This window comes from Meles meles, chromosome 9 (assembly GCF_922984935.1).
Source record: "Meles meles chromosome 9, mMelMel3.1 paternal haplotype, whole genome shotgun sequence".
In the NCBI taxonomy this organism is placed as follows: domain Eukaryota; kingdom Metazoa; phylum Chordata; class Mammalia; order Carnivora; family Mustelidae; genus Meles; species Meles meles.
The window spans coordinates 52,800,435-52,827,210 of record NC_060074.1 but is presented as its reverse complement, the minus strand read 5'-3'; the positions used below and the strand labels follow the sequence as shown (position 1 = coordinate 52,827,210).

Here is a 26,776-nt window from a genome sequence, read left to right as displayed (position 1 = left end):
TAAGTAGGTTGGACATCTGATACCACTTTGAGATATTAACTATCTGGGAAGAAAAAAAATACCCTCATATATAAGAAAAGATAGCTTTTTTACCTTCTTCTAAAAATGGTTAATGGCAGGCAGTAAGAAAGAAAATCTTTAAGTAAATGTCTGTTGTCCATTAACAGTTCATCCCAAACTCATTATCAAAATGTCTGTCTTAAATTATGTATACATGACTATGCAAAATCAAATTGGGAAGTAGTGCTTGGTAAAATTGTCTTTCTGTTTCCATGGAAACAGATGCTGGGTTGCATCTCTTTAAGGCTGGTTTCAAAGTGGAAAACTACAGCACGATAATATCCCCAAAAGTTTAAAATTTAACATATCTCACAGATTTTTTTTTTTTTTTTTAGTTTATCAGGGGTTTTAAAGGAGCAGTTTATAGCATGACTCTATACTTCATGTAGGGTATCTTTAATTTCTATGAATTTTTTTTTTTTGATTGATTGATTTATTTGAGAAAGAGCATGGGAGCTTCGGGGAGGGGTGGAAGGAGAGGGAGAGAGAATGCCAAGCAGACTCCCTGCTGAGTGCGGAGCCCAGCCCAGGGCTTGATCCTGGGACCTCAAGACCATGACCTGGGCCAAAATCAAGAGTTGGACACCTAACTGACTGAGCGACCCAGACTCCCCTATTTCTCTGAATTTCTTAACTATTTGTTTCTTTTTAGCCAACTCTCCTGCCCCCAATTCAGTAGAACGGCTTAAGAGTAAAGAGCTTCAGGCACCTGGGTGGCTCAGTGGGTTAAGCTGCTGCCTTCGGCTCAGGTCATGATCTCAGGGTCCTGGGATTGAGTCCCGCATCAGGCTCTCTGCTCAGCGGAGAGCCTGCTTCCCTTCCTCTCTCTCTACCTGCCTCTCTTGTGATTTCTCTCTGTCAAATAAATAAATAAAATCTTTAAAAAAAAAAAAAAGAGTAAAGAGCTTCGTTACGGGACTTTTTATCCTTAGCAGGTAACATATAGGCTTCAACTCCACCTCTAATTTAACAAAAGCATTCTGAATAAATAATATAATAATACAATAATATAATATAATATAATAATACAACCTATTTTGTCCTTCTAGCTTAAAGAAAAAATGAGCATTAGTGTCAGACTAACATTTATTTTAATCCCGACTTTAATAGCGAGCTCAATGACCCATAGGTAAATCACTTAAACTTTCTACATGTCAGTTTCCATTTTCAGTTGGGATCCTAACAAAACTGAAGTCATGGAGTTGAGATTTTTATTTTATTTTATTTTTGGAGTTGAGATTTTTAAATAAAATAATTGTTATAAAGCATCTAGCATAATGTTTGACTTAATAAGAAAACAGTAAATGGTAGCTATAATAATACAGTAACTATTACTACTGCTGCTACTACTTCTTGCCAGACATTGTGCTAAGTACTCTAGGTCTTCAGTCATCACTATATCCCTTTCTGATTATCTCCACACTGCCCACAGGGGCCAGACAGGATACCTAGAGCCACTCCAGAGCTAGGCTGTGAGGTCAGGATTTAAACCTTCCTCTGCTTGCCTTCAAGGCCTGTTTTTTGTGTGTGTGTGTTTTGTTTTGTTTTGTTTTGTTTAATACAAACTGCCTCTTCTTGGATATGTTTTAAAAACCCAGAAAGGTACAGTCTCTTTCTTTCAAATTATTTCTGTACATTAAAATATGGCTACCCAATCTATCACAGAAGACAGCTAATTCAAAATCTGTAGGTTGTACAAAGGAATTTGCCCACACTCTATTTTTCCTTTTTCAGGAAGTCAGTTAATTAGATTTCCTTGATGTAGTACAGGAAACCATAAAATTGGATTTTTAACACAGAAGTAAACATCTAGATTCTGTTGTAGAGTCCTTCTCAGGAGTCACTCTGGTAGCCCCAGAAAATTTCTAAAAAGTCCTCCTTACTCATGTGTTTCGTTATAGGCCCTGGTTATACCTCCTTTTAGAAAAAGTAATCAGTGCTGATTCATCAGCTGAGTACCCTGACTGCAGCAGGAGCAACACTCTATGACAGGAACAGAAACATGCTCTTCTTACTGTTCAAGTCAGGTTCATGATTGTTGAAACAAACTTTTCAGTAAAGAAATGAAAGTATTAGATATTGGGGATCTTTAGAAGCACTAGATCATAATAACCAGCATGCAAACAGTGTTCTAGCTTAAAAAGTACTCATGTGGGCACGTGGGTGGCTCAGTTGTTAAGTATCTGCCTCTGGCTCAGGTCATGATCCCAGGGTCCTGGAATCGAGTCCCATATCGGGCTCTCTGCTCTGCAGGAAGCCTGCTTCTCCCTCTCCCACTCCCCCTGCTTGTGTTCCCTCTCTTGCTGTCTCTCTCCCTCCGTCAAATAAATAAATAAAATCTTAAAAAAAAATAAAATAAAAAGCACTCATGTAATGTATGTATTGAATATAAATCCCTGTAACATTAGTGCTTACACAGAATGTTTCATTATTTGAAAACAATGGCAACATAATAAAAGCAAAGCATAATGCCCTTAGTAAAAGCAAAGCAAAACAAAACAAACAAAACACCCTGAGGCACAGGGCTATTAAGTAACTAGAGTCACACTTAGAAAGTTGTAGGGGGTGCCCAGGTGGCTTGGTCAGTTAAGCAACCAACTGGATTTTGCCTCAGGTCATGATCTCAGGGTCTTTGTATCAAGCCCTGAGATGGGCTTTGGGCTCAGTGGCGAATCTGCTTCTTTCTCTCCCACTCCCTTTCCTTTTTTTTTTTTAAGATTTATTTATTTATTTATTTGACAGAGAGAGAGAGATGCTCCTCTCCCTTTCTTTCTGTCTCTCCCCCCATGCTATTTCTCTCCAAAATAAATTAAAAAAAATCTTAAAAAAAAAGTCATACATTCACTGTTATTACACGGAAATCCTTGCACTACATCATTCAGATTAAGGTTAAATAGATGAAAACTGAAAAAAATTCTATAAAGAGATATTACGTGGCTAATGAGGAGATTTGACAACTAGACCAGGAATGTGGACAGAGAAAAACAGCCTTTAGGGACGCCTGAGTGGCTCAGTTGTTAAGTGCCTGCCTTCAGCTCAGGTCATGATCCCAGGGTCCTGAGGTCACATCAGGCTCCCTGCTCAGGGGGGAGCCTGCTTCTTCCTCTCCCACTCCCCCGGCTCCCCTCTCTTGCTATCTCTCCCTCTGTCAAATAAATAAAATCTTAAAGAAAAAGAAAAAGAAATGGAATACTATGCAGCCATCAAAAGAAGTGAAATCTTGCCATTTGCAACGACGTGGATAGAACTAGAGGGTATTATGCTTAGCGAAATAAGTCAGTTGGAGAAAGACAACTATCATATGATCTCCCTGATATGAGGAATTGAAGATGCTACATGGGGGGCGTTGGGGGTAGGAAAAGAATAAATGAAACAAGATGGGATCAGGATGGAGACTAACCATAAGAGACTCTAAATCTCACAGAACAAACTGAGGGTTGCTGGGGGGAGGGGGGTCGGGAGAGGGTGGTTGGGCTATGGACATTAGGGGGTGTGTGTGTGCTGTCGTGAGTGCTGTGAAGCTGTAAGCCTGATGATTCACAGACCTATAACCCTGGGGCTAAAAATACATTATATGTTTACAAAAAAATTAAAAACAAAACAAAACAAAACAAAAACCAATTGTGCTAGGGGTCCACTCAGTCTCAGTATTTTTTGCTTCAATTATTTTCCAGTTAATTATAAATAATGTTTATGGATTAAAGTGACAGAGTGGATAAAGTTACAGATTGTTATTTTTGGCAAATGAACCAAAAAAGTATTAGACATTTTCACACATGTTCAGATATTCTACTATTATGACCTAAGAAAATAGCAGTTTCAACCTAAAGACATACTTTATTAATAATTATTTTCCAAGTGCATTGTATCATTTCTGTCAAAATGCTTTAATTACAACCAATATTAAATAGTTTTGTTTCCCTAAGCTGATCCCTATTAAGTGAGAAATTACAATTTGAGACATATAATTCATAAAGGTACAGTTCTTATTTTGAGCAACTGAATATATATTATGAATATGTTTATATAATCATAATGAAGCTAACTATGTATTTTTACAGATAGTAGATATTTTGGAAAACACTTTAAGGAGGGCACATGATGTAATGAGCCCTGGGTATTATACAGTAAGACTGATGAATCACTGACCTCTACCTCTGAAACCAATAATACACTATATGTTAATCAACTGAATTTAAGTTAAAAAAATTTTTTTTAAGTAGGTATTTTGGAAAACAATGGTAAAGGATCAATGGTTTTCAGTGGGCCTATAAAATCAACAGGATTATACAGTAACACCAAGAAATTACTTGCAGTTTGCACTTTCACTTTCCATGAAGTACAAGGAGTCTCTCAGAGGCTACATGGTTTGTGATATTACAGTAGACTGAATAACAAAACAGATTCCAGTTAACTTCTATCATACCAGACAGTAATATAATTTACAAAAATATAACTGATGCTAATCTTACTATTTGATTTTGTTTTGGAAAATACATTTATTTTTAAAAATGCATTACTTAAATTAACATGTAATGGAGAACATTACTTTTAATAAATTAATAAATGGGTTTTACAGCTCTCAGGTTTAGGTTCAATACATTAAGTATGAATAGTTTACACCCACCTAAACCAAAGCTCTTGGGGTTCACAGTAAATTTTAAGAGAGTAAGGTCCATATGACAAAATGTTTCTGAACTGTTGGTAAAGAAACAAGAAAATACTATTTAGTATTAAACTATGCCCTTACTTTTGCAAATCCCAACGATAAAGACCTTTATTGGTCCTTGAGACCATAAGTGACTTGAGAAGTTATTTAAAACGGATCCATTTAAAAACCCTGAAAGCATTTTATTCACAACATAAAAAATATTGAGCTCCTTCGGAATTGTTCCATTTGCAAAATATATTTATAACTTAACCAAAATAAATAATTCATACCTCACCAAGTGAGTAATAACGTCTCGGGATCTGAGAGTCCGGATAGATGTTTTCAAGGTACCAAGAAAAGGGCTTACACTTCAGGTTTTCTCTTAGTGTTTTTCTGACTGACACATCTCCATAATCCACTTTGACAACACCTGGAATTTTTCAGAGAAACACACAAATCAGTTTGTGCTATTTTCGATTTAGTATGGGTTTCCTCTGTTTACTTTGCTGTCAGTTTTCTTCCCTCTGTAATTACAAGTCCATCAAATTCAATTCCATATGCAGCTGCCACTACACTGATTTTCTTCCTAGCAACCAATTAGTACATGAAATAGATATAAAAAACAGCTTTTCCTTTGGTTATGACTTTTCAAGTGCAAATATTTATCACCAAACACTTACACTTCTTATATGGAATAATTAATCAAGTAAGTGTAAATTGGTATTAATTTAGTATCTCATAATCAAAGCTTAACTGAGCTGTGTAGTAATAGGGCCGTCTCTCTTTAATAAAAATTCCAATCCCCGTATTTTCCAAGTGTCTTTTATTCACCATCGTAGATTTCACAATAAATTTATATAAATATGATCCTCACAATGAACACTTATGTGTTCTAACTTTATCTTTTTTTTCTTGAACTTTTATTCTATCTAGGTTTACTACAGACCTGATTTTTTCTTTTTTTTTTCCTGTATTATTTTATGAGTTAAATGTGAGCCACCTCAAATTCTTAGATAAGTAAGTTAGTATATAAATAAGCTAAAATAAAGAAATGGCTTATACTCACATGTGTACATTAAACCTACTTAAGTTCAATTCATGTAGTAGTAGAATATATGAAATTAAAAGGAATATTTCCATTGATGATCATAAAATGATGCTTTTTAGTTGAGAATTAAAAACAGCAATGCTACTAATTTCTATACCATGGTGACATGATTTGCTCATTACTATCAATATTAAAAATGATTTGACTGAAATGACTAAATAACTGTGAGAAGATTGCTTTTCTTAAATTATTTTTGACAAGGTCTGTGTTTCACATGTTTCTTTAAGATGAGTAAGCAACCAGAGTTGGGCACAGGAAAAAAAAAGGCCAAGTATTTGGCACATTCTATCTCAGCCAAACAGCACAATCCAACAACCATTCTATAAAACAATGAATAATTGTTTAGGCAATGCAGACATCCGTAACTATTGCCATTATTTGAGTCACTCTATTCAAATGTGGTGACACTCTTGAAAGCCCACCACCTCTTAGTTTCCCCCTACCCTCACTGTTCCTTAAAAATTCTTAACTTTTGTTTTTCCAAATTTAAATGCCTTAGTGTTGTTAGAAAGCACTCTGATGATGCTTAAACAGCCAAACCATTTCCTTCTAAAAGACAATATTGATTTTTTTAGCTGGTGTTTGGACAGAAAACAACAAGGTCTTTGGGCTTTTTAAACATATAAATATTTGCTTTCAAAATAATCCTATTCAGAACTTGCAACCTAGAATGCAACCTTCAAAAGAAGAAGCTGGAAAACATTTACAAAGGATCACTACGTGAATTTCTCATTCTATTAAGTGCTGTATCAACTGCAGTGATCTAATACGTAGTCTTGAAAATCATTTAAAGAGATTCCATTCGATCCAGGGAAAAGAGAAAAAGAAGGGCACTGTAGCTTCAGCGGACTTAATTCAACAATTAGTTTTACTTTTCTGTTCTTTCTCATTTTTGAGGTAGGCAAATTTAATTGAGATAGCTTATTATATACCTTTCCTTTTTCATCATTAAAAGGCAATAGTCCTGGCTCCAGAATTTTTTCTCAGGAGGCTTTTATAAGCAGTTTTCTGATTGGAAGGGAGTTTGAAGATTCATTTGCATCTATTTTACATTAAGTAAGAGAAAATATTAATTGCCCACATCAGATTTGGCAAAGATCTGGTTGGTATAAAATGGCAGTTAGTATTGAGAAAAGCTAAAACCGTCTCACCCTAAAACTCCTAAGCTACCCCATGGCATTGCCACTACAACATGAGTTTTGTCTTAGTCCTAGATAATTACTTTAATTACTGTTAGAAAAGCACAAAAATACTGTCGGCTTATCTTAATATTTTGGTGAGGATGGTTTTTTTCCCTTTGTAGTTCTATTTTCCTGCTTCGCAGTGAGATACTATGAGGGTTAGTATCCAAAATGTATAAAGAACTTATAAGACTCAACACTCAAAAATTAAGGCAGAAGGCATGAACAGACATTTCTCCAAAGAAGCTATACAGAGAGCCAACAGATACATAAAAAGTTGTTCCTTGTCATTTATCATCAGGGAAATGTAAATGAAAACTACCTCTGAATGGTGAAAATCAAAAACACAAGAACAAGTGTTGGCAAGGATGTGGAGAAAAAGGAACCCTCGTTGGTGGGAGTGCAAACTGATGCAGCCACTGGAAAACAGTATAGAGTTTCCTTAAAAAGTTAAAAAAAGAACTTCCATATGATCTAGTAATCACACTACTGTGTATTTACCCAAAGAATACAAAAATATTAATTCAAAGGGTACATGCACCCCTATGTTTACTGCACCATTATTTATAACAGCCAAATTATGGAAGCAGCCCAGTTATCCATCGATAGATGAAGAGATCAAGATATGGGGTGTGTGCAGATGCAAAAATTCTCACCAAAATACTAGCCAATAGGATTCAACAGTACATTAAAAGGATTATTCACCACGACCAAGTGGGATTTATTCCAGGGCTGCAAGGTTGGTTCAACATCCGCAAATCAATCAATGTGATAGAACACATTAATAAAAGAAAGAACAAGAACCATATGATACTCTCAATAGATGCTGAAAAAGCATTTGACAAAGTACAGCATCCCTTCCTGATCCAAACTCTTCAAAGTGTAGGGACAGAGGGCACATACCTCAATATTATCAAAGCCATCTATGAAAAACCCACCGCAAATATCATTCTCAATGGAGAAAAACTGAAAGCTTTTCCGTTAAGGTCAGGAACACGGCAGGGATGTCCATTATCACCACTGCTATTCAACATAGCACTAGAAGTCCTAGCTTCAGAAATCAGACAACAAAAAGAAATTAAAGGCATCCAAATCGGCAGAGAAGAAGTCAAACTATCACTCTTTGCAGATGATACGATACTATATGTGGAAAACCCAAAAGACTCCACTCCAAAACTGCTAGAACTTGTACAGGAATTCAGTAAAGTGTCAGGATATAAAATCAATGCACAGAAATCAGTTGCATTTCTGTACACCACCAACAAGACAGAAGAAAGAGAAATTAAGGAGTCAATCCCATTTACAATTGCACCCCAAACTATAAGATACCTAGGAATAAACCTCACCAAAGAGGCTAAGAATCTATACGCAGAAAACTATAAAGTACTCATGAAAGAAATTGAGGAAGACACAAAGAAATGGAAAAATGTTCCATGCTCCTGGATTGGAAGAATAAATATTGTGAAAATGTCTATGCTACCTAAAGCAATCTACACATTTAATGCAATCCCTATCAAAATACCATCCATTTTTTTCAAAGAAATGGAACAAATAATCCTAAAATTTATATGGAACCAGAAAAGACCTCGAATAGCCAAAGGAATATTGAAAAAGCAAGCCAAAGTTGGTGGCATCACAATTCCGGACTTCAAGCTCTATTACAAAGCTGTCATCATCAAGACAGTATGGTACTGGCACAAAAACAGACACATAGATCAATGGAACAGAATAGAGAGCCCAGAAATAGACCCTCAACTCTATGGTCAACTAATCTTCGACAAAGCAGGAAAGAATGTCCACTGGAAAAAAGACAGCCTCTTCAATAAATGGCACTGGGAAAATTGGACAGCCACATGCAGAAAAATGAAATTGGACCACTTCCTTATACCACACACGAAAATAGACTCAAAATGGATGAATGACCTCAATGTGAGAAAGGATTCCATCAAAATCCTTGAGGAGAACACAGGCAGCAACCTCTTCAACCTCAGCCGCAGCAACATCTTCCTAGGAACATCGCCAAAGGCAAGGGAAGCAAGGGCAAAAATGAATTATTGGGATTTCATCAAGATCAAAAGCTTTTGCACAGCAAAGGAAACAGTCAACAAAACCAAAAGACAACTGACAGAATGGGAGAAGATATTTGCAAACGACATATCAGATAAATGGCTAGTATCCAAAATCTATAAGGAACTTAGCAAACTCAACACCCAAAGAGCAAAGAATCCAATCAAGAAATGGGCAGAGGACATGAACAGACATTTCTGCAAAGAAGACATCCAGATGGCCAACAGACACATGAAAAAGTGCTCCACATCACTCGGCATCAGGGAAATACAAATCAAAACCACAATGAGATATCACCTCACACCAGTCAGAATGGCTAAAATTAACAAGTCAGGAAATGACAGATGCTGGTGAGGATGCGGAGAAAGGGGAACCCTCCTACACTGTTGGTGGGAATGCAAGCTGGTGCAAATACTCTGGAAAACAGCATGGAGGTTCCTCAAAATGTTGAAAATAGAACTACCCTATGACCCAGCAATTGCACTACTGGGTATTTACCCTAAAGATACAAATGTAGTGATCCGAAGGGGCACGTGCACCCAAATGTTTATAGCAGCAATGTCTACAAGAGCCAAACTATGGAAAGAACCTAGATGTCCATCAACAGATGAATGGATAAAGAAGAGGTGGTATATATACACAATGGAATACTATGCAGCCATCAAAAGAAATGAAATCTTGCCATTTGCGATGACGTGGATGGAACTAGAGGGTATCATGCTTAGTGAAATAAGTCAATTGGAGAAAGACAACTATCATATGATCTCCCTGATATGAGGACGTGGAGATGCAACATGTGGGGTTAGGGGGATAGGAGAAGAATAAATGAAACAAGATCGGATTGAAAGGGAGACAAACCATATGTGACTCTTAATCTCACAAAACAAACTGAGGGTTGCTGGGGGGAGAGGGATTTGGGAGATGGGGAGCAGAGTTATGGACATTGGGGAGGGTATGTGCTATGGTTAGTGCTGTGAAGTGTGTAAACCTGGCGATTTACAGACCTGTACCCCTGGGGATAAAAATACATTATATGTTTATAAAAAAATAAGAAATAAATAAAAATTAAAAAAAAAAGATATGGTGTGTGTGTGTGTGTGTGTGTGTGTGTGTGTGTGAGATCAGTGAAATATTATTCAACCACAAAAAAGAATGTAATCTTGCTATTTGCAATCACTTGGATGGAGCTAGAGAGTATAAAGCTAAGGGAAGTCGGTCAGTTAGGGAAAGACAAATACTATATGATTTCACTCATATGTGTAATTTAAGAAACAAATGAGCAAAGAAAAAAGAGAGTGAGAGAGACAAACCAAGAAACAGACTCTTAACTACAAAGAACACACTGATCATTGCCAGAGGTGAGGTTAATGGGGGATGGGTGAAATAGGTGATGGGGCAGTGGGTGTTGTATGGAATTGTTGAACCACTATATAGTATACTTGAAACTAATATAACACTGTATGTTAACTATACTGGAATTAAAATAAAACTAAAAAAATTAAAAATAAATGAAAACAACTATTAGTTGGGCCCTAAAAAAACAAATGAGACATTATGTGAGAGACAGCAGTAGTCACCCAACATTCATATATTTCTCCACATTTCTCGGCCCCTTCATTTAGGCATGGGCATTGACTGCCACTGGTCAATAAACTATAGGGGAAAGGTACAAATGTCACCTGATTTTTTTTTTTTTTAAGATTTCATTTTTAAGTAATCTCTACACCCAATGTGGGGCCTGAAACAACAAGCCTGAAATTAGAGTTGCATGCTCTACCAACTGAACCAGCCAGGTGCCCCCTAAGTTCTCCATATCCCATTAAATTTTTTTTTCAAGTTTTTATTTAAATTCTAGTTAACATCGTGTATTACTGGTTTCAGGAGTAGAATTTAGTGATTTATCACTTCCATATAACAATCAGTTTATTCTCTATAGTTAAGAGTCTGTTTCTTGGTTTGTCTTTGTCTCTTTTTTTTTCCTTTGCTCATTTGTTTTGTTTCTTAAATGCCACATAAGAGTGAAATCATATGGTATTTATTGTTCACTGACTGACTTATTTTGCTCAGCATTATACTCTCCAGCTCCATCCAAGTCATTGTAAATGGCAAGATTTCATTCTTTTTTTATGGCTGAGTAATATTTGTGGATGCATACCACTTCTTCTTCATTCATTTATCAGTCAATGAATATCTGGCCCCTTTCCATAGCTTGGCTATTGTTGATAATGCTGCTATAAACATCAGGGTGCATGTGTCCCTTCAAATCAGTATTTTTGTATCCTTTGGGCAAATATCTAGTAGGCTTGTCTTGAAGATGGATAAGCAGGTATGAAGACCAGGGAAGACCCTCTACCTCTTTTTTCCTTTACTACAGGGACTGAGGAAGCCTTGTACACAGCAGGCATGGCTTCAAAATGGTGAGGCCTTTGTTAGCCTGTGTCCCTGAAAGACTGTGAAGTAGAGCCTGAATTATTCCATTCCAGGGCTTGAAATACATTCTCGCGTGTTTCCCAAACTCTTATCTGCAACCCAAACCTCTCCAAAATAGGCTCCTCAATTGTTGACCCAATGATTTCACTGGGGTCTTAAACAGGCATCTCAAATTCGGTATATCTCCAACAGTCCTCTTGATTTTTCAACTTCACCATCTCCGAGATTCTCCGTTTCAGCAACCGCCACAAATATCCACCCATTTTCTCAGGCAAACAATATAAAAATAATTATCTTTAACTCATACTTCCATATTCAGCTCATTAGCAAGTCCTATTTGTTCTACATTCACAATATATCCTCAGTCCATCAAACATCTCCTTTGCCATCCTGGGTGCATAATCCCTCCTCTCCTGACTAAACCAGCATTGTAATAGGCTTCTAACTAGTGCCCCTGACATCTTACATTTCTCCATCTATCCTTTATTCACTACTGCTTCCTCCCTGGACAATATATTTGAAATAAAAAGAACGTCATGTCACTACCCTGCTCCAAAGCTTCTAATGAATTTTTCATTGTGCTAGGAATAATTGACAATATCCTAACTATTGCCTAAGATCCTTCATGACATGGTTCTTGATTATATCTATGATCTAATCATCTGTATTCACTTTACTGTGGCCACACTGGCTTTTTTTTTTTTCCTTCCTTTGCTTTTTTTTTTTTTAATGATTTATTTATTTGAGAGAGAGAGAGTGCATGTATGCATGGGGAGATGGGTAGAGGGAGAGAATCTTCAAGCAGATTCCTCGCTGAGAGCAGAGCCCAAAGTGAGGCTCAGTCCCATGACCCATGAGATCATGACCTGAGCTGAAACCGAGTTAGACGCTTAACTGACTGAGCCACCCAGGTCCCTTTCTCTTTGCTTTTCTTCGAACATGATAAGTTCATTCCTTACTCATGGCTTTGTACTTGTCCTTTTTCCTGTCTAGAGTGGTATTAACCAGTAAATTCCATGAGCTATCCATTACTACATTCAAGCATCTGCTAAGAATTCATTTCCTCAGATTCACCCTGACCTTCCTATCTAAATCAATCCCTTGTTCCCATCATTCTGGGTCACTGCTCTACCCTCTATTTTGCTTGATCATTCTCCAGGGTACTTATAACTACTTGACATTTTATTATAGATTAATTCTGTTATTGCTTCCACAACAAAAACTTTGGATAAATTACTTGGTCACTTGAAGTCCAGAGTATCCTATCTGATAATGTCTTACATGATGTTATGAATACTATATAATATCTGAAAAAGGCATAGTACAGTGCCTGATACATAATAATTGCTGAGTACATACAATTGTAATGGGTATCTCTTCTTGCCACATGCCCAATATCCATTTTGTCTTCTGATAAGAGCATTCAAGCTCTCTTTGAGCAATCATTCTTCTTCCACTTTTGGTTTTTGTGGTTTGGTGACCACACTATCCTTCCCACCTTTCTAGCTCCAACTGGGGGTATAAAAGGATATCAACAGGGAATCTGTTTAAATGCAGATTCTATTTCAGTTCATCTGGAAGAAAGTCTGAGACTGCATATCTAACAAGTTCCCAGAGGATGCTGCTGTTGCTCAGGCCAAATTCCAAGTAACACCCAAGACAATCAAAGCATTCCCTTTTTCCATCTTACACATAACCCATTTCGATGATTGGCTCAGGAATGGGCCTATGGACCAGCCAGTTTAATAAAAGTATATACTCTGAGAATTTGCTAGGACTATTAGGAAGTTAAAGCTCTATTTCCTCTGGAATTGCTAGCTGATTTAAGACTGGAACTTCGGAGGGTGCCATATAGAGAATGTCTTACAATGACACAGATATAGGAGTGAGATAAACAGATGGAAAGAGAAAGTGAGAAAAAAGAAGAGAAAATGCAGAGCAGAGGCCAAGACAAGATTAAGTTAGCAGATATTTAATGTGTTCCAACCACATACAAGACACATTTTCTAGGCACTTGGGATTTATCAGTGAACAAAACAATTTAACAATATCTTCCTGTACAAGTTGAGAGGCAAGGTGGGGGGTTGGGAGGATAGGAAAGGTATAAATGAAAACAAGATAGGATTGGGAGGGAAAAAAACCATAAGAGACTCTTAATCTCATAAACAAACTGAGGGTTGTAGGGGCAGGGTAGGGAGAGAGGGTTTGGGTTATGGACAGTGGGGAAGGTATGTGCTAAGGTTGAGTGCTGTGAAGTGTAAACCTGGTGATTCACAGACCTGTACCCCTGGGGCTAATAATACATTATATGTTAATAAAAAAAATTTAAAAATATATATCTTCCTCTATGGAGTTTACATTCTAGAAGAGGGAGGCATATACAGGAATACATCAGAAGGTGATAAATGCTATGACAAAAATAGCATTGGGGGAGGGAGGAATGTTGTGATAGAATGAATCTAACTCAAAGGCAACTTATAAAAGCTTTAAGTTTTTAAGGTAAGTCTTTCAGCAGGACTTGCACAAACCCAGAGAAAGCTCTGACAATTAGATAAAACTTCATAAGTTAAAAAGGTATTTTAATTAACTCCCAGTTTGCAGGTGTATTTAATAAGTAAATGATAATACATACAGGTTTGTTATATATTTTATTTAATAACCTATCCTTTTTTCATCATTTAGATATTTATTTTAAGGTAGCATTAAATTTATACATGTAATCCTGTTTTAAATTTTTAAAAAGATAACAGATTGAAGATCATGATAATCTCAAGTTCTTCCTTAGTAGATGGCTAAGAGGCCTATAGTTCTGGTTCCCCATAATCAAGGTACCTGATGATAGAATAGCCTGATTTTAGGCCAAGGCTTAGAGTTTTCTCTATAAAAACACAGAACTAACTGCAGTATAGCTTAATGGAGAGAAGAGGGGAAATGATTTCCTTTAATCAGGAATGTTCAAGTAGTTCAATGGTATATCTAATTGTCAAAAATACATATATTGAAACAATTAGGTCTCTATTAGAACATGGAAAAATGTTACTAAAATATAAATAATTTTTATTATATTGACATTATAATGAAATAAAATAAAATACATATAAAGCAAAAAAAAAAAACCTGAGAAAAATGAAAACAGCATGTTCCCTTTGATAGTAAAAGAACAAAAAGAGAGGGAAAAAAACTTAAAGTCTCCACTTGGGGGCACCTGGGTGGCTTAGTTGTTAAGATTCTCCTTCGGCTCAGGTCATGATCCTAGCTGGGATCATTGAGCCCACATCACGATCCCTGCTCAGCAGGAAGCCTGCTTCTACCTCTCTAACTCCCTGTGCTTGTATTCCCTCTCTCACTGACTCTTACCAAATAAATAAATAAAATTAAAATAAAAAGTCTCCTATCTGGGGCACCTGGGTGGTTTAGTCAGTTAAGCTTCTGACTCCTGATTTCAGTTCATGTCATGATCTCCTGGGCCTCAGCTCAGGACTCCACACTCATCAGAGTCTGCATGACGATTCTCTCCCTCTACCCCAACCCCGTTCATGTGCATGCATATTCTCTCTCTTTCTAAAATAAATAATCTTTAAAAAGAATCTATTTTTCCTTAAGCACAGTTAAAACTACGCAGCTAATCAATGTTTTTTAGATACAGTGATATCATATTAATGATATCCTTGTATAGTAGACCATTATATATAGTTTCAACTCAGAATTTTTTAATAGATTTGCAAAATTCTTTATTAAGAGAAAATAACCTTCTTTTTTTGTTATTTTGAAAATCTGTCATCAGGAGCTTTATGGATAAGGATCTGCATTTTCTTTCTCCTCAAGAGAAGTAATAATAAGAAATCATTTTTATTTATCATCTGTCATTTTATTTATCATCTATTTAAGCCACCTAGAGATTATTGTATTCTAGAATATCTAAAAACTATATTGTGTCAGAAGTTTAGCAGATTATTTCAAAAATTTTTCTAATTTTAAACTAGTCTTTTAAATCACCATTTTAATTTTTTTCTGTTCTTGACATGCACACAAATTACCCATGCTCATAACCACTCATTAGGAAGTTACTGGACAGAATTACATTAAGAGGCTGATGGCACATGCCAGTTAATAATATACAGTGATTATCTGTTGAGTTTATCATTTCCTATTATTACTGAAATTTGTTTTAATGGAGTAAAAATGAGATAATGAATGGTACAAAGATCATAGCTTCTACTGAGAATGTATATTACATAGAAGCTGCAAGTAGTAGACAACTTGTCAATTTATTTAAGTCTGTCTGATCCCATAGTCAAAAGTTGGCTTATCTTGAGGGTAAAGTTTCTAGGTAATTGCCTCAAACTTCAATTCAATTTGGCAATAGAAGTCTCATATTCAACTGCTTGATCCTTAATCAATGACAATATGGGAAACAAGAAGAATGAATCTTTGCAATGGCCTTTAAAAATAAAGGTCAATTTAGTATCAGTTAAAGCAAATGGAGTATAAAATCTGTAACTGCTAGGAAAAAAATTCCAAGTAAGGATATTAAGGCAGTGTTTATCACCTTTCAGAGATTAGAACAGAGTATGTAGACACTTGCTCTATAACCATGAATTCTATAGAAAATCCAAAGGACGTATTGAGCCAATAAAAATACTACTGCTGTACTTATATGCATTTTTTTAGCCCCCAGTAGTAAGGAAAAACTTGTGTATAATTTGTATATTGGTCTTCAAAAAACTTCTTACAATTATTTGAAAAATATATATTCATTGCAAATAATTAGAAAACATTAACAACTATGAAAAGTAAAACAAAAATCACTTGTAATAGGACTGTATTTACCTTATGGTAATGACTTTTCTGGACTTCTATTTAAGGATAACTATAACGTACTTTTCTTGCAAAAGATGATTCACACTGTAATACGTAATTGCAATTTACTTTTTCCCTAAAACAGTGTGTCATGAACACTTTCAGGTCCTCTAAACTCCCCTGTAACTTTGTTTTTAATGCCTCTGTGGTAGTCTATTTTACCAATTGGTAATAGCTTATTAATCAATGCCTTATACTTGGACACTCAAGTTGTTTCTAATTTTAGACTTTAAAATCAGTGAACATCTTTGTACATTTTTTATTATGCCCTTGATTATTTCATGAAGGTCATTTTTAGAAGCAATATATTTTCATAAATCATATGCTGATTTCAAGACTTTAAAAATATTTATTAATAACCTGCTTTCTAGAAAGTGGTCCAAATTCACATACCGTCTTAAGGTGTAAGAAGCTAATTTCCCTTCCAGAACACTATTTTAATTTATCATTTAGTTTACCACTTTTTATTATGTGGAGATAAATGGTATCACACTACTATTTAAAACTGTTGACTAGCGACTTCCAGGGAAGATGGAAGAGTCTGAGGGTGCTAAGCTCATCTTATCACAAGGATACAACTAGGTAACAGCCACATTCCTGGAAATAACCCAGAAAACAACCTGAAGAATGGCAGAACAGACTCTCCACAGCTAACTGTAGAGAAGAGGCCACATCAAAGAGGGTAGGAAGGTTCAAGAGGCAGTTGGGAGCTAAACTGACCCCCAGGGTTGCACACAGGAGAAGGGGAAGACATGCGGACTGAGAGGGGAAAGCAGCAGACCAAAGGGAAGTTGAATCCCCATAACATTTGACTTTGAAAACCAGAGGGGCCTAATTTCACAAGTTCTTATAATCAGCAGGGCTTAACAATTTAACAGTGTGCAACTTCAAAAATCAGCAGGCTGAGATACAGCATAGAAGCAACAGGTTGAAAAATGCCTGGTGCGAACAGGAGGGAGATCTATTTACTAATCTCAGAGCCTGTGCTGGAGGCACAGAGATCCTTGGGAGACTCCTCCAAGAACAAAAGAGCTGGCAGGTGCCACATCCCTCCTTTGAACCCCAGCCTAGATACACAGACACCTGCAAGCACCAGTGTGCCCAGTCCCAGCATTCTCCTGCAGACACCCTCCTCCAGCCAGGCCCCAGCTCCAGGTCCCCTCCCACGGCAGATCTGTGCAAACTTTGCTGGCACCCCGTGCCCCGTCCCCACATTCTCTTGTAGACCTGTTTCTTCCAATATGCCCTAGGTTGGAGCCCGTCCAAAGTGGTGTCACATACTGCAGCCTGAAGAGGGGCCAGCACCGCGCCAGTGACTCTGCCCTGGGGAGATGGGAAGACAACCACGTGCGCCAGTCTGGCATCACTTGGATTCATTCTACTGACCTGACAAGTACAAGCTAGGAAGTTTCGGTGGGCAGCTGACTAGCCTACCAACATTTTTCCACAAAGTGCTTCACAAATTGTACGCTATCCCTCACTAGTTCCAGAGGAGGCCAAATATAACCGTTCCTTCAGTTCTTGACACAGGTATTATTATACCATCTCTGAAACAGTGATATATTTTATAATCAGTATCACCTTACTTTGCTCCTAGAGAGAAAACTGTATTATAGTTGTCATGGCTTGAGCACAGCAAACTTTTTTTTTTTCTCTTTGAGTAATAACTAGCCAATTGCAATTTCAGTAATTATTAATTGATGAGCATTTAAATGAATGGACAGTTAAATACATCCCGATTATTGCCTGAAAAACTTTCCTTTGGTACTTCTAGTAAAATCCAGAAAGTACCAAAATGAAAATTTACTGAATGGTTGTGGGAATCTGAAAGATAATCCCAGGGATGAAAAGTTTTCAGAGAGCCTATGTCACTGATCATCTTGACAGCACTGAGAATAGATGGTTGGAAAACCAGCAACTATACCAGCAAATCTGCACTGAAAAGTGATTTGAAAGTGTCAGTCTCCAAATATGAAGAAGCTGCTTGATTAATTCATTTTGCTTATTTACAGAAAAATTCTATGTATGTATAAGAATAAGATACACCAAAAAGCTGTCTGAATTAGTTTATCTGAAAGACTTCCTTCAATAGGGACATCATAATTTAAAAAAAAGAAAATTTAAACTTTTTAGAAAGACTTTATTTATTTATTAGGGAGAGAGAGCAGAGCAAGAGAGAGAGACAGAGAGAGCTCATACAAGCAGGGAGAGGGAGAAGCAGGCTCCCCATTGAGCAGGAAGCCCCATGAGGAACTCAATCCCAGGACCCTGGGATCATGATCTGAGCTGAAGGCAGACGCTTAACTGAGTGAGCCGCCCTAGATGCCCCCCAAATTTTTTAATTAACAAATTTATAAATAAACAATAAATAAATATGCTGTTCAGTTATTTTCATTAGCCAGTTTCCATCTTAAGATTTTAATTAAACCAAGAAAAAGGTATGAAATACAAACACATATTTGTTGATGTGTTTGCATTCAGTCCCTAGAACATTATCTGGCACCAACTGACATTCTTTAGATATTAGCTGCATGACTGTCTGGTACATACTCTTTTTCCTTCTGGGCTTTCCATCTCATTCTCTCTTTGTCTCACATATATGTGTTTATAAGAAATTACTATATAATTTTCTCTTATGACTTACAATTACTTTATATTTATTAAAAGTATTATATATGTGTGTATATATACATATATACGGAGAAAGTAAGTTTATGCAAAATTTGTTTCCAAAGTGCTACTTGGTCTCATTAACAATTATCAGTGTTTATTAAAATGCACCTTCCTAGTCTATATTTATTCAGCATTCTTGTCTGCAAAGCCAACAAGAAAATCTAATTATATTTTTGAATTATGAGTTACAAAGGAAAAAAAACACAACCCAGAAAAACTAATGTAAGTTGGCAACCCCATCTTATTAACTCAAACAATGTCTGCGATTATATTATGGAACATGCTAACAATTATGTTGCTCAATTATTAATAATCTAGTCTAACAATGTAAACGTAGGGTACATAATTCTTCTCAAAAGGAATGCTTCCATAGCATTTTAATATCTCTATTTATGCAGCAAAGGGAAAGAATTCTGATTATATGCAGATATGATTAAGTAAGATCAAGAACACACCAGTGCACTTACAGACTGACTCCCACTGCCTGGGTGTGAATTCTGTTCTGCCGCATACTAGATGGGTGATATTGGGCAATTATATGTACCTCACGGGGCCTCAGTTCTTTCCTCTATGAAACGGGCATGATACTAGCACCTTCCTCAGAGGGTCATTGTGCTTATTCATTGTTAACATGTAGAACACTTAAATAGTGCATCATACTAGTAAGTGCTCACTGAATGCTACCTACAATGGTGGTTGTTTTCTTGTGGATACAGACCTCGAGGGGCTCATCACCCCCCCCATAGCAGAGCAGCCTGATTATTTTCTGAGCCTGCGCACTTCTGCTGTAGATTAGATGAATAAAATGGGAAATAAGCAACTTAACTTTGGTCCAGATGTCCTTTCAGGGAGAAGCATACCATACATCACTTTCAAGACTCCTCAGAATTGCACTAGTATAGGTATTACTCAAGGTCTCGACTCAAGCATTTTTCTAAACCCAAGTTACGAAGAAAATGCAGCCGAAGTGCCACCCATCTCTCACTTGCCACTCCCCCTGTTCAGGTTTGTGTGCTGCGGTGCTTTTCACGCACAGGCCACACAGGAAAACATAAATTCCATAATCAGGGTCTTTCAGTGTAGAAGATACACGACTAAGTACAGCATGAATTCAGATTAAAAAAAAAACAAAAACTGTTCTAAGAGGACCCATTGATTTATTTTGAGAGAAAACTTGCAAATATACACTCAGTCCCCACTGTCAACGGATTTCCCTCTTCTGTCCCGAACATACTATAAATGAGCCAGCCGGGAAAGGCTGAAGGAGAGCCATTAGTTACCCCCGGGACACTGTGCTGTTCCAGCGAAACAACCAATGACAAAAATTTCAATAAGCACGAGCTTGACTTATGATGTTGGGAATGGTAGAGTAACATATTGCTCCTGGGGTTCCCATGCAGTATTTATCTTCCTCCAGCACTAGTCATGTCAAAGACTGGATACCGAACACACCACCAAGTTTATTTATTGCATACATCAGATGCAGTTCACAAACCAGACTTAACGCGGGCTGGTAGGAGAACTTCTCAGCACTTACTAAAGAAGGGCAACATTCAGTAATGATGGAAACAGGCCAAGTGTGTCAGCTGTGCTATTGTGATGCTAATACAGTCTACATAATTGTCTCCTACTCTAGCACAGGGAATTCTAACATGCCTGTCTTCTTCCTTAGAGCTTTGTGTTTTTCTCAGGATGTCACTGGTCTAAGTCTGTGCCACCCTCTAATTCAGCAAGCCTTCTGGGTCCATACGGGGGACTGGGCAGCTGACGGGAAAGGCAGAAAGCCAACATCTTAAAGGAATAGCATGCTTACAAGGTAGTCTTTTTGTTTTCTGGTGAGAGTTTGATTTGTCTAGAGGAAAGCAGAGCATTTTGAATCATATCATAGCGATGGTATTCAAATACAAACTCTGAAGAATATCAGGAGTGTTCTTTAAATTATAAATCTTCTTCCAGATGTTGATTTTGGCTTCTCGTGTTATTTCTCCCGTCCCCGGACTTGACTTGTTGCAAACCGGTTAAAACCTCAAAATCATTGATCAAAAAATGGAGGACTAGTTTCTGAAAACTCTGGGGAAAAAATTCAATGTAGTGGAAATTTACTGGTTAACAAATTGGTTAACTGTATAAAATCACAAAACTGCAGCAAAATTTTAACTGTTATAAATATATATATATATATATATATATATATACACACATATATATATATAACACTGAGTTATAATTGACCTTTCACAGTTGGAAAAGCTAAGGCTCGGAAAGCTGACTGGACGGGAAGAAGCACAGCTGATAAGTGAAAGAGCTTACATTAGAACCTAGGTCTCTTGATTTCTAGGTCAGTGCCCTTAACATCTGTTCCTTCAGTCAAGTTGTTTTCAGAGTTCCTCTTTCTGGGTTATATACTGCGCTGGGTGACAGGGGTAAAATGCTGAACAAAAATGATATATGGTTTCTTCCCTCACAGCTTAATCAGTCATCAAATAGCCAACACAAATGAAAGCTGTCAAATGTAAAATCACAAATGTGTTTGAGAGATGTTCAGAGTATAAAAGCATGCAGGCAATTGAGCCTCTGGTGGTTAGGGAGGGGTAGGTCAGGGAAAGCTTCTCTGAAGAAGTGGTCATTAAGCTGAAACAGTAATCGAATGTGGGGAACATGAGACAGAGAGTGAATTGGGTGGGTACTACAGGAAATGCCACCTGGTTTTGTGTTTTAGGAACATACTGATAAAAAGGGTATTTTTCTTTAGCTCCTACCAATGACTACTCACTTCTTTATTTCTGTATTATTTTCTGTGGCAAATGGTCTCTGCGATGGTCCTGATTATCCCCACCTCCCACTATTCAGGCCCCTGTGTGGGCCTTTTCCCTTGAATGTAGGCAGAACCTGCGACTTGCTTCTGAGGAAGAGAATGTAACAAAGATGAGAGGATATCACTACTGTATTATCTAAGACTGTAACTTATATCTTGGTAGCAGATTCTCTACTGAGTCTCTCCGTTGTTGGCTCTGGTGAATAGGCTGCCATGTTATAAGCTGTCTATGGAGAGACTCGGATCCCAAGAAACTGCTGGCTAACACCCAACAAGGAACGGAACCTCTCAGTTTAACAACTAGGAAGAAACTAAATTCCGACAACAATTACATTAACTTAGAAATAGATCCTTCCCTAGTCAGGCCTTGAGATGTGACTGCAGCCCTGGCTCACATGTTGAATGTAGCCATGTGAGAGGCTGAAGCAAGAGTTCGCCTGCCCTGCAGGAATTGTGACATAATAAATGTGCATAGTTTCAAGCCACTAAGTCTGTGTTAATTTACTACATATAAATACGTAATATATTACCCTCTCGTGTCATTTCAGATTGTATTTAAAATGTCTCCTTTTTGGTACTGATAGCATTAAATCCTGTTTTAGAAAACTCTCCTAGATGGGCATGTGGTTGGCTCAGACAGTTGGGAGCGTCAGACTCTTGGTTTTGGCTCAGGTCATGACCTTGGGGTTGTGAGATGGAGCACTGCATGGAGCTCTGCATCTGGACGGAGTCTGCTTGAGATTCTCTCTCTCCCTCTCCCCTTACCCCTGTTCTCTCACTCTCCAAAATAAATAAATGAATCAAATCTTAAAAAAAAATTTTCCTAGAAAACAAACTATGAAATTCTTTGGGATAATATTCTAAAATTATTTGTATCATTATTTTTATATACATTTAAAAAGGCTTTTAGAGTTGAACATTCAGAATCTCATTTAAAAATACATAAAGATAGTCTACCACCTTTTTTTTTTTTCATTTTATTTATTTTTTCAGTGTAACAGTATTCATTCTTTTTGCACAACACCCAGTGCTCCATGCAAAACGTGCCCTCCCCATTACCCACCACCTGTTCCCCCAACCTCCCACCCCTGACCCTTCAAAACCCTCTACCACCTTTTTTTCAAAATGTTTTACTATATTCTAATAAGCATTAGGCTGAAAACTGCGGAGAAATGGAGACTTGGGTGACTAACTGTGGTGTTTCACATGTGAATGATCCACCTGACGATGAATTCCAGATTCATCATGTACTAGCCATATGACCTTGAATAAACTCCTTTACTTGCAGAAGGCACAACAGAAATTCTAAGTGTAATGACTCCATAGACTCGTAAGGAAATGAATAAGGTAATACACACAAAGTACCGTGGCACGGAGAGAGAACTCAAAAAACCGTGACTCCTACAATGACAAAAACAATTATAAATGCCTTTTGTTCAGTTATATAGACTTTGCAGTGAAGTAGTTCATAACCTAATGACAAATTATCTTATTATTTCATTTTTTGAATCTTTAAATACAAATGAGAAAAATTTCACATTTGACTACATTCCTGCTGCTAAACTGGAACAGTTTTAAAGCAACTTTCAGTGATTTTGGTCATAGATTAAGATATTTGTTACTGCAGATAGTAGTAATTAAGACAGTGCTTTACTGTGGGCTCAAGGATCTTAATCCCTTTAATATTTTTATGCAGTCCTTAATCTTACTTTTTTTTTTTTGCTTCCTACCCAGTGTTCAGTGTTTACTAAGGTAAGAAGTACTCTGAAAAGTTATAGATTTTATCACAAATTTTTAAGAACATTAAAATTGTATGGCTACCATTTAGTATAATTACAGATTTCTAGCTGACAATAAACCAATGTTGTTTCAGTATTTTATAGAACATAAACACTGTTGGATTTAATGCAGATCCAGTAATTATTAACATATTAGCATAATTTATACTTTAAATAGTTTCTAGATAATTAACTTTTATAAGTTTTTTTAAAATTTTAGATATACAACATGAGAACCAAAAAGCCATCTAAGAAGTAGACTATGTGGGGGAAATATCAGATAATGTTAATAGACCAAATATGAATTATTTTAAAATTATCTATGCTAAAACATTATTTTAATTTTTACTCATAGCTTCATAGCCAAGGTCTCTATTCTTAAATAAGGTCAATAGTAACATTACCAAAAAGAACATTTTAACAAACCTTGTTAATACAAATTCAACTTAAGGCTTTCTTAAAAAAGGAGAGAAAGCTTCATGGCATTTTACATGGTGAGTTTATTTCATTAGAATGTAATTCATAGCCCATATGAAATATGTATTATTATACATAAATAACCAAATTTCCAACTGTCCTACCAAAATGGGCTAAAGACATAAAATTTGGCTTTAAAAAAAAATAGTTGCTGATGTGGCTTTATTTTCTACTTTAAAGAGCTAGGTATCATTTCTTAAGCAGACATTACGTATTTCCAGTCACCTATTATATGTTCTCTGAAATGTTATTTTTATGATTTTTTATAGTATAATAAGAAATTTTCCTGAGACTGTGTCTTAAACATTTTTTTAAGTTACAGTTTACCAAATTTTAGGTGTAGACAGTAGTTTCTCTTTTTTTTAAGATTTTATTTATTTCAAAAAAAAAGATTTTATTTATTTATTTGAGAGAGAGAGAGAGTGCATAAGCAGGGGTGGGTGGGGAGATGGGCCAGAACGAGAGGGAGAAGCAGGCTTTCCAATGAGCAGGGAGCCGGATGTGAGGCCTGATTCCAAGACCCCAGGATCATGACCTGAGCTGAAGGCAGCAGACGCTTAACCAACTGAGCCACCCAGGTGCCCCCAGACGGTAGGTTCTTAATTATGCATGCCAAAGCAGAAACATCATGACAAAATGATGCAGATCAATGGATAATCCAAGGGAAATGTTTTCCTTACTTTATAAGATAGAATTTCTAATGCATACTTTTATAATACAAGAAATTGTTGCAGCCAACCTGACCTCTGCATTGCTTCACTCAGACAAAATAAAATTCAATTTTTATGCAAGTGTAAACTATTTTAGATAAGGCATCTACAACAGAAGTGGAATCATGGTTTTGACAGAAGTTTCTTAGAGTTCAGGCTTTTCCTATGAGAAGGTGGTTTGGGCAGAAGTCATTCTCCCTAACATAAGATAGTCATTATACACTGCTTCATTATATCAAGAGAAGAAGCATAAAAGTGCATCTCAGATCATTCACAAGGTGGTCAACCAGGAGGTTTTAGTACATTTGTGACAAATGAACAATTCTTAATGTGAATATGGAGTAAGTATAGCAGAGCAACCTTCTGCTATGATCCCTGTGAACTTTTTTTTTTTAATTTTATTTATTTATTTGACAGGGAGAGATCACAAGTAGGCAGAGAGGCAGAGAGAGAGAGAGAGAGAGGGAAGCTCCCTGGGAACTTCTTAAATGGGGTTTTTATTTTTAAATGCGGTGTATTGGGATGGGATTCCTTTATAGAGAACTCGGTTTCCCTGGGACAGTTCTCTGGACTGTCAGTGGGTCTGAAATTTGAGGAGTGTACTTAGGCTTAAGGGTACTCCCAGATCATGGGGTCACAAGGTGGTAGGTCAGGATAACCTAGATAAAATCCATGTCCTCAAAGACCCCCAAGCTTTTTCACCAATAAGCCACAGTGCCAGGAATGCTTAAATCACTAAACTTTGTCCAGGAGGCCTTTCCTAACTACCCTATCTAAAATGGCACAGCGACTCTGGCCCAGTCCTCTTTCATGACCTACTAATCTTTTAAGCTGCTATCATAATCAAACATACTATTTAATTATTTATCATATTTACTATCTTCCTACTATTAGGTAAGCTCCAGGAAGATAAGGAAGATTTTTGCCTATTTTATATACTTCTAGACCCCCAGGACCTAGAAGAATGATGGCACGTATGAAATAATAAATGTTCATCAAGTAAACAAAATTATTCCTTTTTGGTCAGATCAACTAATTCTATGTAACTTTTCATTTTTGTTTCCCTTGTAAAGTCTTTCTTAAATAACTAAAGGTTAATGCATAGGCTAAAGCCGCAGAATGATTCTTTATTTCTTGCTAAATTTAGAATGTCTGGGCTTGAGTTTGTTAGGGAATAAAGTGCAAAGGAAAAGCTAATTTCTGCTTGACTGTCTCTCAAATGGCAGGAGATTTCTGATGCAAAACTAAAAAGTTCTCCATGTCAATTAGCATGGGTTATAGATATGTGATAAAGGTTAGTCATAAAAAAGATAACAAACAGAACCTAGACAATTCAAAAAGAGGAAACCACAGGACTAAAATAGGTCCTTACTAAAGAGAATTACTATCACATCATTGCTTGTAACTTGGTATTTGTTGAATATACTTAGCAAGCTATTATATATTTTTAAATCTAAACTAGAGTATCTACTATTCTCAGCAAATCATTTCACAATGTTCAAAAATCCCATTTTAGGAAGCTCTTTAGATACAATCATAAGGTCATATCTCAACTGGGTAGATTCTAACATTCTAGTGTATTCTGGGTTCTGATGCTAACAGTATTCAAAATGAGGTCTATGGCAACACTGTTTCATTCAACATAATTCAATAATGAATTGTGTTTTAGCACGACAAATTCTTTTATAGATGTGGAATTATATATTCACTAATTTGTAAAGGAAGGAATCTGAAGTCATGGGGAATGCACCTGCGAACCTTTAGGTGTTTGTTGTAGTTTAGGAGACAAATCAACATTTTTCTGTTTTATTTCTTCAAGTCTTATGGGACTGGAAAATGTAGAGATAATAGTGTCCTAAATATCTATGAGTTCTCAGTGAAAAGAATTTTTGTCATGATTTTTAAATTTTATCTTATTTGCCAGATATCTACCATAGTTATACACAGACATTAACCCATAACTTCT

The 26,776-nt window shown here is 36.6% G+C and overlaps 1 protein-coding gene across 2 annotated transcripts in view; it reads right to left on the bottom strand.

Annotated features, from left to right (window-relative positions):
* The window catches only part of GALNT13 (polypeptide N-acetylgalactosaminyltransferase 13), a 554,323-nt gene that overhangs the window by 53,756 nt on the left and 473,791 nt on the right, over positions 1-26,776 (bottom strand). For both annotated transcript variants that reach the window (XM_046019643.1, XM_046019644.1), the window contains exon 10: positions 5,002-5,141. In XM_046019643.1, coding sequence (XP_045875599.1) covers positions 5,002-5,141 — 140 coding nt within the window. The remainder of the gene's footprint in view (positions 1-5,001; positions 5,142-26,776) is intronic.